Source organism: Epithele typhae (genome assembly GCF_022376455.1).
Source record: "Epithele typhae strain CBS 203.58 chromosome Unknown BXZ73scaffold_53, whole genome shotgun sequence".
Classification (NCBI taxonomy): Eukaryota; Fungi; Basidiomycota; class Agaricomycetes; order Polyporales; family Epitheliaceae; genus Epithele; species Epithele typhae.
Window position 1 is genome coordinate 269331 of NW_025954244.1, and position 10831 is coordinate 280161.

At 53.5% G+C, this 10831-nt stretch overlaps 2 protein-coding genes across 2 annotated transcripts; both read right to left on the minus strand.

The window, feature by feature from the left end:
- Positions 1-35: 35 nt before the first annotated feature.
- BXZ73DRAFT_104624 (uncharacterized protein) lies at positions 36-671 on the minus strand (the record flags this gene model as incomplete). Its single annotated transcript, XM_048015967.1, has 5 exons — positions 36-113; positions 172-217; positions 270-450; positions 512-584; positions 651-671. The coding sequence occupies 5 exons, from the start codon at positions 669-671 to the stop codon at positions 36-38; spliced, it is 399 nt and encodes a 132-aa protein (XP_047874617.1).
- A 7224-nt stretch (positions 672-7895) lies between these two features.
- Positions 7896-8277, minus strand: BXZ73DRAFT_104625 (uncharacterized protein; the record flags this gene model as incomplete). The annotated part of the gene is made up of 2 exons (XM_048015968.1): positions 7896-8004; positions 8219-8277. The coding sequence occupies 2 exons, from the start codon at positions 8275-8277 to the stop codon at positions 7896-7898; spliced, it is 168 nt and encodes a 55-aa protein (XP_047874618.1).
- Between the last annotated feature and the right edge of the window lie 2554 nt (positions 8278-10831).

Sequence of the window (10831 nt, forward strand, 5' to 3'; positions counted from 1 at the left end):
CCGTGGTCAAATGTCCGAGTGCTTCAGCAACGAGGCTACGGGAGGAGGTCTATGGGGTCTCTGTCGCTGTCTTCGTCGTCTGCGGGAGGGGGTGGAAACATGGACATCCGCGGCTGGAAAGAGTGTTCAGCGTAGTATCAGATGCGTTGAGGGTACAGAAGAGCGACATACGCGTGGTTTAGGCTTCAGCTTCACGCCCTTTGGGACCGGTACAGGGCTGGCTTGAAGCGTCAGGATAGAATGAATGGATAGTGTTCTGGTGTACGCACCGAGCCTTTGCTCGGGGCTTCTTCGTCTCACTCCTCTTGTGCTCCGTTGTATCTGCGTCGTCCAGGATCGTGGGCGGGGGATTACGCTGCTTCGCTGGCTTCTTCTTAACGGGAGGTTTGGAAGATGACTCTCCGACGTGAGCAGGAGGTTTGGAGGATGGCTGTTCGACGTCGTCGGGTGCTGTGTTGCAGTGGCATCGAACACATAGATGGTACACAGAGTTGCGTTGAGAATGACGTACCTGAGACTGCTGGAGGCTTTGTGCGCGTCCCCGGCCGTCGTCGCTTCGCGGGTTTGGGTGCCGGTTCACTCGCCTGTTCTGTCGAGCATGCAAAGCAGAGTGAGGGCGACGCTGGCACCGACGTACTAACAGGACGCACCTGGTTCCTCATCCTCAACATGCTGCTTCACCGCTCTCTCCTGTGACTGAGCATTCGAAGCTCTTTTCATTGACTTCCTCCGTGTGCTAGTTGTTTGACGGGTTGCTTTCATGTCCCCCGTGGACTGCGGCGCGCGATGAACGCGGGTAGGCGACACAGACCGGCTTCGACGCGGCCGAGGCGAGGTCTGGCGGGACGGTGACTCGCCATTGACGCCACGAGAGAGGAGAAGGTCGAGGAGGTCGTTGTGTTCCGCCGGCCTAAAGATTCTACAATGGACGCGTGAGCGAGAAAGAGGTAGCCGACGGTTGAAGGCTCGGACGCACCCACCACGGTCTCTGTAACGTGCTTGGTGTCGTTCGAGGCGGGAAGCTCTGCTGGATTCGACGGTTCCACCTGGAAGGGGCATATGTCAGGATAGATACGAGCAGCGAAGGTGGCCTGAGTAGAGAAGTGGCGGGTGCTACAGGGGGTCGAGCAAGGACTGCTATTTCGGACATGGGATGCGCGTGGGGAGCGCCCGCATTGCCGAGCCAGCGCCCGGGCGTTTGAGGCGTGCTGTCACTGCGGGCAGGTGCCCTATTTCCCACGGGGCAATAGCCATGTCGCGGCAGTGGTATAGGTTTCCTTTGTCTTGAATGGACACATGGCTGTTGCGCAATGCGACAGTTAGACTTTTGTCTGCCTTGCGCATCGCTGCCCCCCCGCCGGATAGCTTTCCTTGCACATGACTATACCCTGGCTATACCCCGACTATCGCCCCATGTGATAGGTAGACTAGCACATGGCTGTCGCTGTCAGATTTATGCACAGACTCTCCACTGTATGTTCCATTACGATACATGTCTGGTCAAAGCTCGTGCTTGCGCGGCCCGGGCACATGGGCCACGTGCCTCGAGGCTACGCATCGAGGCATATCGCCTTCTTTATTTAGCCTCCTCTTACACTTACCTGCCGGTCCCCGGATCCACGCATTGGAACATACCCCCATGACCCGCAGTTTATTTTCTCGATCCGTATCTTCCCCGTATCACCCTGGCGCTTCTCCTCACTCGTTCTTGTCCCGAACGCGTGAGGTAAGCTACACTGTACTCACTTATCCCTTTTACTCGTCACTCATGCTACCTTGTAGACCGACACCTAACGCGTCTACATAGGTTAGCATTAATCCATTTACTTGTTCTTGTCCCGAACACGTGGACCGACGCCTAACGTGTCTACATAGTTCTGTCGCCTTGCCCCGCAAGCTCCAAACTTTAACAGTTGTGTCATGTGCGAGGTTGCCTGCTGCTTCGCTATCTCTCGACTACCTATTGCCTCACGCACAAAGTTGCCTGCCGCTTCGTTATATACCCAATAACTCGCCACTGGGAGCTCCTATGCAGTGTCCACAACACCCTGTGACGCCCTCCTCCTTGCCCTCCCCACCTGCCAGGACCACCACAGCCTCCACAGTATCCCACGGTCCATTAGGTATGGTCGATCCAGCAGTTTACAGATATCAAGCACATCCTCCAGACACACATACCACTACACCACCCACCGCAGCGCACGTAGCACGTGCTCACGATGCACATGCACGAAGAATGGCTCAGTGATGGGATGAAGTGTGAGGGGGATGGGGGAGGACTTGCTGAGGTCATGGTGCCAGGTGGTGGAGCTGTCATTGGTGATGAGGCTAGTGCGCGCGGACTGACCCACAACCATAAGCACCCTCACTGGGCCTGAGAATAGCTACATGCGGGAATAATTGAAGCATAGCGCAGCGGAAATCTACCTTGCATGTGGGGCAATATTCGAGGTATAACAAAGCGGCAGGCAACTTTGTGCGTGAGGCAATAGGTAGTCGAGGGATAGCGAAGCAGCAGGCAACCTCGCGCGCGACGCGAAAGCCATATGCTAGTCTACCTATCATGTGGGGCGATAGTCGGGGTATAGCCAGGGTATAGTCATGTGCAAGGAAAGCTATCCGGCAGGGAGGCAGCGATGCGCAAGGCAGACAAAAGTCTAACTGTCGCATTGCGCAACAGCCATGTGTCCATTCAAGACAAAGGAAACCTATACCACTGCCGCGACATGGCTATTGCCCCATGGGAAATAGGGCACCTGCCCATAGTGTGTTGTGGATTGAGGGAGAGTGGCGCTTAGCGTAGCACGTGAGAACAATGATGTAAGAAGTGGGCGAGAGGTAAGAAGAGTCCGTGAGGAGTATATACAACCGGGGCTCCTACGTACTAGTGTTCTCTTGTATACGATACTATTCTCATACTCAGAACTAAGGTCCTTCGACTGATACGGCGGTTAGCAGGTATAGAGAAGGGGTGTGCGGCAGAGCGTATCTTACGGCGCTTAGTTGAGTATGAGATCGCATGGCACAATGTGTGGGTTTAGTATGTGAAAGAGGAATTCTCAGAGAGCGAAGAGTCACGTTAAGGCTATTTGAGGATCTACCCACGGATGATCCAGAGCCGTATCTGCGGATCAAGGCCATTCTCAGGCCTTGATCTGGATCCACGCGGGTCAGATCCTCTGGAAGACCCGGAGCCGTGGGAGCCGGACCCGCAGCTCACGGATCCACCTGCGGATAGAGCCGCGAGCAATGTAGATCCACGGATATTGTGTTGGATCCTCAGGTATAACAACCCACTCAAGAACACAATTACTATGAACATTCAGTAGTAGCTATCAATACAAAAGTACAATGTGAGAGAGGCGAAGCGAGACAATGATGTGAGTGAGCTTCCATGGGTGCGATGGCGAGCGCAAGCGCGACACGGGCGCAAGGCGGGCGACACGGCAATGCGGGTGTGGTGGGAAAGAGAGTGGTGGGTGACGTGGGCGCGAGGTGCGCGGGCGAGGGCGTGACGGGCAAGACACAAGCGAGGGGACGTGGGCGATGGGCGCGATGCAGGTGAGGCAGAAGAGACAGGCAAGGGTGACTCATAAGACGGGTGACATGGGCAAGACGAGGCTGGTGCGGGCAACACGGAGAGGCGACGCGGGTGAGGGTGACTTAGGTGATGTGGGGAAATGGGGTGACGGCCAGATGGTGAAGTGGTGGGCGAGGTGGAGAGCGCAGAGGGCGGATGACAAAGGTGGCATGGGCGAGGTGGAGAGACGGTGGCGGCGATGCAGCGAGGAAACGGACAGCGCGGGCGAGATAGAAACGACGCAGGCGAGGTGGGGATGACGTGGGCGAGGGCGATGCGGGCGATGAGGGCTTGATGAGCGAGATGGGCACAAGGCGTGTGCACGAGACGGACGGCGTAGAGGCCGGGAACGACACCCACAACGCTAGCGAAGGTGATTTGAGCGAGAGCGCTGCTGACGAGGGGAGGGGGAGGTGACGTGGAGAAGCAGCGGGGGCAGGAGAGGACTCACCAGGGGAAATTGGGGCTATGGGAGCTCACCGTGACCCCACAGAATGGTTGTGCACGCGAGCCCGATGACACCGCGTGGACAGCTGAGAGTGGGATGACATGGGGAAGCGACACGGAGAGGAAGGGCGATGCAGGGGGGCAAGGTGTGGTGGGCGATGCAAGCGATCGAGGTGGGTGACGCGGGTGGGTGGCGTGAACGATGCGGACGAGGGCGAGACGGACGTGGAGGGCCGAGACGTGGTGGAGGACAAGGGTGAGGTGGGCAAGGACACAGGGAGCAGAGGTGAGAACTCACCCAAGAAGGTCGGGGCTGCAGGAGCTCACCGCAACCCTGCAGAATGGCCGCGTGAGTGCGAGCGTGGTGGGCAAGATGTGCACGATGCGGGGACGGCCGAGGATGACGCGGACGAGGGTGACGCGGGGGCAAGGGTGAAGCGGGAGATGCGGGCAATGCAGGAGGTGCAGGCGACATGGGGGGTGCACATGGCGGGCCAAGTGGGTGACGCAGGCACGACAAGGGTGCAAGGCGGGAGACAATGCGGGGGCGGGCGATACCGACGAAGGCGTGTGGGCACCTGTGGTCACCACAGATGTAATATAATCCCCTAGGTACCTGGGAAGTCCATTATGCTGAGGCCCACCACATTTTCATTGTAGAAAACCCTGGTGAAGCAATAACAATAACAGGCCTGCAAAGGCCTGTAATACTATATATGTGTTATGTTGTTATTACAGCTGCATCCCCTGGCTGTAAAAAGTGAAATATCTAATCACAGCACTTCTTCTATGCTGTTATAACAACATATCTAATGACAGGACACCCTCTGGGCTGTTAAAAGCGAAATATCTAATGACAGAGCCTCCCCTGGACTGTTAAAAACAGAATTCTTAATGACAGAACCTCTGCTGCACTGTTAAAAGTGAAATCCTTAATGACAGAGCCTCCCCTGGGCTGTTAAAAGTGACGTGGAGTTATTACAGAGCCCTTTTGGGCTGTTAAAAGTGATGTTTGTAATGACAGAACCTCCCCTAGGCTGTAATAACTGATGCCAGGGACCCACTAGGACCTACCTAGCTATAAATAGCCAGATGCAGGTAGTGCTACAGGTGGGCATTCTGGTTGGTATAATGGGCTGGAATTGGGGTAAATAGGTAGCTGCAGGTGACTATAGCTGGAATGGTGCATTTGGGCTGGTCTGGGCAGCTGGAATGGGGGGCAATAGCTGGTATTTACCTGTAAATGGCCAGCCTGGGGTGCAGCACAGGGCTGGAATATCATCAGGCACTAGGTATCAATCAAAAGGGGCATCAAACAGCTTTCTAGAGAACCCAAGAGCATGCTGATCGGAGCAGTATTGGTGGAGATATGGATGCACCCCTGTTTTGGTTGATGTGGGCATTGGCTAGAATTGGGAATTGTGGATGGAATCCCCTGGTTCTTGTTTTATAACGTGTGGATAGCCTTCCAATGAGTGGGATTGAAGTCCGATTGGAGAACCACGTGTGTTTCCCACCCCCTAGTTGCACCCCTCCACAACCATGCCATATATCATTGTGGTTCTTTTTGTGTCTAATGTGCACTGTGATAGAGTCCTAAAATGTGTTCTGTAAAGGGGTGGAACCACACAGCTGTGCAAGCTATGTGGTTCACATCAAAGAACCTAGATCATCAAAGTGAAAGACGCAAAAGACCAAATGATACATGGCATGGTTGTGGAGGGTGCAACTAATGGAAACCAGATGGTGGTTCTCCAATCGGACTTCAATCCCACTCATTGGAAGGCTATCCACACGTTATAAAACAAGAACCAGGGGATTCCATCCACAATTCCCAATTCTAGCCAATGCCCACATCAACCAAAACAGGGGTGCATCCATATCTCCACCAATACTGCTCCGATCAGCATGCTCTTGGGTTCTCTAGAAAGCTGTTTGATGCCCCTTTTGATTGATACCTAGTGCCTGATGATATTCCAGCCCTGTGCTGCACCCCAGGCTGGCCATTTACAGGTAAATACCAGCTATTGCCCCCCATTCCAGCTGCCCAGACCAGCCCAAATGCACCATTCCAGCTATAGTCACCTGCAGCTACCTATTTACCCCAATTCCAGCCCATTATACCAACCAGAATGCCCACCTGTAGCACTACCTGCATCTGGCTATTTATAGCTAGGTAGGTCCTAGTGGGTCCCTGGCATCAGTTATTACAGCCTAGGGGAGGTTCTGTCATTACAAACATCACTTTTAACAGCCCAAAAGGGCTCTGTAATAACTCCACGTCACTTTTAACAGCCCAGGGGAGGCTCTGTCATTAAGGATTTCACTTTTAACAGTGCAGCAGAGGTTCTGTCATTAAGAATTCTGTTTTTAACAGTCCAGGGGAGGCTCTGTCATTAGATATTTCGCTTTTAACAGCCCAGAGGGTGTCCTGTCATTAGATATGTTGTTATAACAGCATAGAAGAAGTGCTGTGATTAGATATTTCACTTTTGACAGCCAGGGGATGCAGCTGTAATAACAACATGACACATATATAGTATTACAGGCCTTTGCAGGCCTGTTATTGTTATTGCTTCACCAGGGTTTTCTACAATGAAAATGTGGTGGGCCTCAGCATAATGGACTTCCCAGGTACCTAGGGGATTATATTACATCTGTGGTGACCACAGGTGGTGTGGGAGATGTGGGGAAGGTGGATGACGTGGCGATGTGGGTGATGGCAACGCGCGGGGTGGAGCGGGTGAGGGCGAGGTGGGCGAGGACAGACGGATGATGGCGATGGCGACGCGGGGCAAGACATGGGCGAAACGGGCGAAAACGAGGTGGGCGAGGTGGGCGAGGACGAGGTGGAAGAGGGCGACGTGAGGGCAAGACGGGCGATGGTGAGGCGGTGAGGCGAAGAGGGCAAGGCGGAAGAGCAGGGTGGACGAGCGCGAGATAGGCAAGGTTGGGGCAGGGAGGCGACGCGGGAGAGCAGGCGGGAAGAACTCACCAGAGCAGATTGAGGCCGCAGGAGCTCACCACACCCCATGACGCAATGTCCTAGGCTTGAGAGCGAGCGCGCGCGGGGTGACGCCGCGTGGACGGAGGGTGGAGGGTGAGAGGAGGAGTGGACAGACTAGAGAGGAGGAGGAGGAATGAGGACGGGCAAGTCGCGCGCGAGACACCGCGTTTGAACCCAAACATAGCCTGATCGGGACGGATTTCAGTGTGCAGATGCCAGAAGCGGGCGCCAAACGTGGTCAAAGTGAAAGTAGCTCATGTTTTATCTATAACTCAGTTACTTCTGGACCAAATGACACAAAAAATATGTTGTTAGAAAGCTGCTTCAATATCCTTTCATAATGTACAGTCTTTCTTACATGAATACATATATATGGGCTATTACCTGTGAATTTGCGGATAATCCGTGGGTAGACCCGCAGACCCGCAATATTTTGGCATCCTCGATCCGGAGCCGCTGGGAGCTGGAGCCACAAAGAGCTGGAGCCGCATGGCTCATGATCCCCAGCTCACGGCTCCGGATCATCACGGGTTTACCCGCAAAGTGAGCCGGACCCTCAAACAGCCTTAACACTGCATTAGAGGTACATAAATGTGGATGGCAGTATGGTAGTATCTGAACAGACTTGTGCCGCACCAGGAGAAGTCATACTAGGCGCGCGTGTGCGCCGGGGCAATGCAGGAAATGTTCAAGGTGTCAGCAGGATTGAGACCACTCACTCATTATTGACAAGAGAGATGTGCCCCCCAGGGCGTGCGTCTTCTCACTGAGCACGCCCTCATGCTCATACAGTGACAGCATCTCCCTGCCCTACTGCCGAAGGACGTGCCGGCGGAGGATGTGGCCAAGCACACAAAGTTGCTATGCAGCGTGGGTGTGCGTCAGGACGCTGACCAGGTGGTCGAGCTCTTCGAGCATGAGCGCCTTGGTTGCAGGCACTAAGAGAAGCAGGGCGAAGAAGCCGAAGACACTGTGTGAGAGGTCAACACTTGGCATCACTGTCGTGAGCCTACTTGGGATGGGGGAAAGGCAGACGTGCTTCAAGCCTGTAAACCACCCAAAACTGCCTTGGAGCATTCAGGCAATGAGCTGCACGGGGACAGCAGGCGCGATGTTGATGTTGGTGATTCGAGCGGGATGCGGTGAGCGCAGGGTGGACGGAGGAGGAATGGGATGGTGCGTACAAGAACCAGAGAATTGCAGTCGCTTGCAACATGCCGATGTCATGCCGTGAGCTGCGCATGGGAAACAGGCTCATGAATCTGGGGTTATCATGTGGACAGAGGGGCCAAACCAGTGAAGGGACACGGTGAGCAGGGCTCAGAGGTAGACGTGTAGGGCACAGAGTGTTGAGTGAGAAGAAGTGAACAGGTTCCAGAGCGTGGGTAAGTGTCGGACGCATTGAGCTCAGGAAGGTGCTCACCTGAAAAGTTGCATTCCTGCTCCTCATAGAATTGTTCAGTGCTGCACTTTCTGTATCTGGAATATTGGGTGAAGCGGGAGAAAAACAAAGAGAAGGGAAAGCAATCCGTACTGTTGCAGTGCGGGCCCTAGTGATATAAATGACCTTGTTGAGCCAAGTTCATATTGACCAGGATACCATTGCCAGACCAGACCGCGCTTAAAATGGGTGACAACAATTGGTAAGAGTTACCCGCTGTTAGCAACACCAGCCACTAGCTTCCGTGAGGCCCGTCACCAATACTGAGCAATTGGCCAACAACTACAAACTCACTTATGACTCAGGAGATACAGTGAGGGAGACTAGTCCGGGTACTAGGTATAAGACGCGGAGATTCGAGATCTAGTCCGATGGGGGCACAAGTACTGTGGGACTGGACGTCCGAGCTGGGTGTCGCGGAGGAGAAAGCGGGCGGAGTCCGTGAACATGGAGGAGAGGGAAGGAAGGCAATTACATAGCGCAAAGGATGGCAGGGCACTCCGAGCTCAACTCGATGGAGGGCGCACACCAGCCGCCACTGTGTCGTATCTTGACGGGACCCTTATAGACATGGCCTGTGTGTCGCGGCACCCCACAGGGTGAGATTCGCGATCGGGGAGGTGGGACGTAGATTTGAAGGGCAAGGGTGCGACAAGAGCAAGCGTGCAGGTGTCTGCGTGGGGATAGATGTGGCTCATTATGTAGGGATGCCTTGCTTTTTCAGGCTAAGAAAGAGCTGGAGTGCAGTCAGAACATCGTTAGCTTACTGGTGGCACTGGTATTAGAGTGCATCTGGCTCCTAGTGCTCTCTCAATAAATGTCTTACCAGATTATCGTCACTCGAGCAGAGCCCTACAAGACGCAAGCCGATAGTGTCTAATCATTGGACATCTGGTCTGATGATGTCTGGCGTCTGCTGAGCTGACATCATCCGCGTTCGCCAGGCTCTATAGCGCTCGTTCGGCCACCCCTCGTTTTGCTGATGAGCATGCTAATGATGGCCTGCGAAAGTAACCACAAAATGCTGACAGGGGAGCACAAAGGAAAGAAGAGAGAATGAGGAAATGCATGGGGGGATTGTAAATAAAATTGTACAAATGTCCCGTGAACCTAGTAAGAGAAAGCCACAATGGGGCTCTCCAAACCACTCCGGAACGGTGCAGGTGGTGGGCCAGGTGCCATGGCTAAGGCGGCGCACTTTCTGAATGTGGAACTCAACCGTGAGGAACACTGGTGAGAGAAGAAGCAGCAGCAGTGGCAGGAGCTGCAGGGGTGGTGGATGCGAGGGTGGTGGAGATAAAGGGGTGATTCTTGCAATAGAAGGTGTGGGGATTGAAGATTGGTAGGGAGAAAGTGGGATTAGAGGGTCACGAACGGGTCAGGAGTCGAAGGGGTGATCGCGGGTCGGAGGGGGCTTTGGATTGTCAAGATTCGAGGGCGCAGACAATGAGTAGGCCAGGCATGGGCGCAGAATGACCTCTGGGCAAGGGTACACATTTGTGTTAGAAGTCGGCAGCTCAGTTGAGGTTGGACGAGGGTAAAGGCAATCAATACAATGTGGTTGGTCCCTATGGGCACCAGGAGGTGAGTACAGATGGACACGGGGGAGAACAAGGTGGTGGGGAAGGGCAAACATGTGAGGTGAGTGTGGGACGAGGGACGGTGGCTATCTACGTGATGACTAAGTGCTGGTACTGTATGACCAAGCTTGCTATGTATGCAGGCAGATTCCAATAGTTAGTACCAATATATTTCATCCTTGCCGAACTTCTATATTGTTGTGAATCATTAATGAAATAGTAGTGTACAATGGGTTGCAATTGATCTTCCCAATAGCAAGTTTTTAGTCCCAAATTGCAGGAGTTAGAGTGCCAGTATCATACATGCTTGACATCTCCTAATGGGTGTAAATATGTGGCACATTAGACACATTAGTGAGATGTGAGGCCTAATGTGTTTGTTGTTAAGTGTGCTAGTGCACATGTCTAAAAGTTAGATGATTAGGTGTGTTAGACCACATTGATGAACTCTGAGCAAGGCGGGAATTGACTGTAAACACATGAAGAGGAGCGATCCTTAGTCAGTGATAGAACAACTAGTATTGAGGGCATAAGTAGTATCTGTAAGCACATGAAGAGAAGCAACTACAGATACAGTAAGGATCTGTATAAAGGAGCACATAAGAGTGAGGTACTTACTCCTCAGTCAGTGATAGAACAACTGGGGAGCAAGGCAGGCCAGAGTCCTTCTTATTTCTAGTTCAGGAGCTACATACATAAGCGAGTGATGGAGGACATAGATGGTGCAGAGAACAGACCAGACAAAAGGTGGATACAGCTGAACCCCTTGTAGTGCA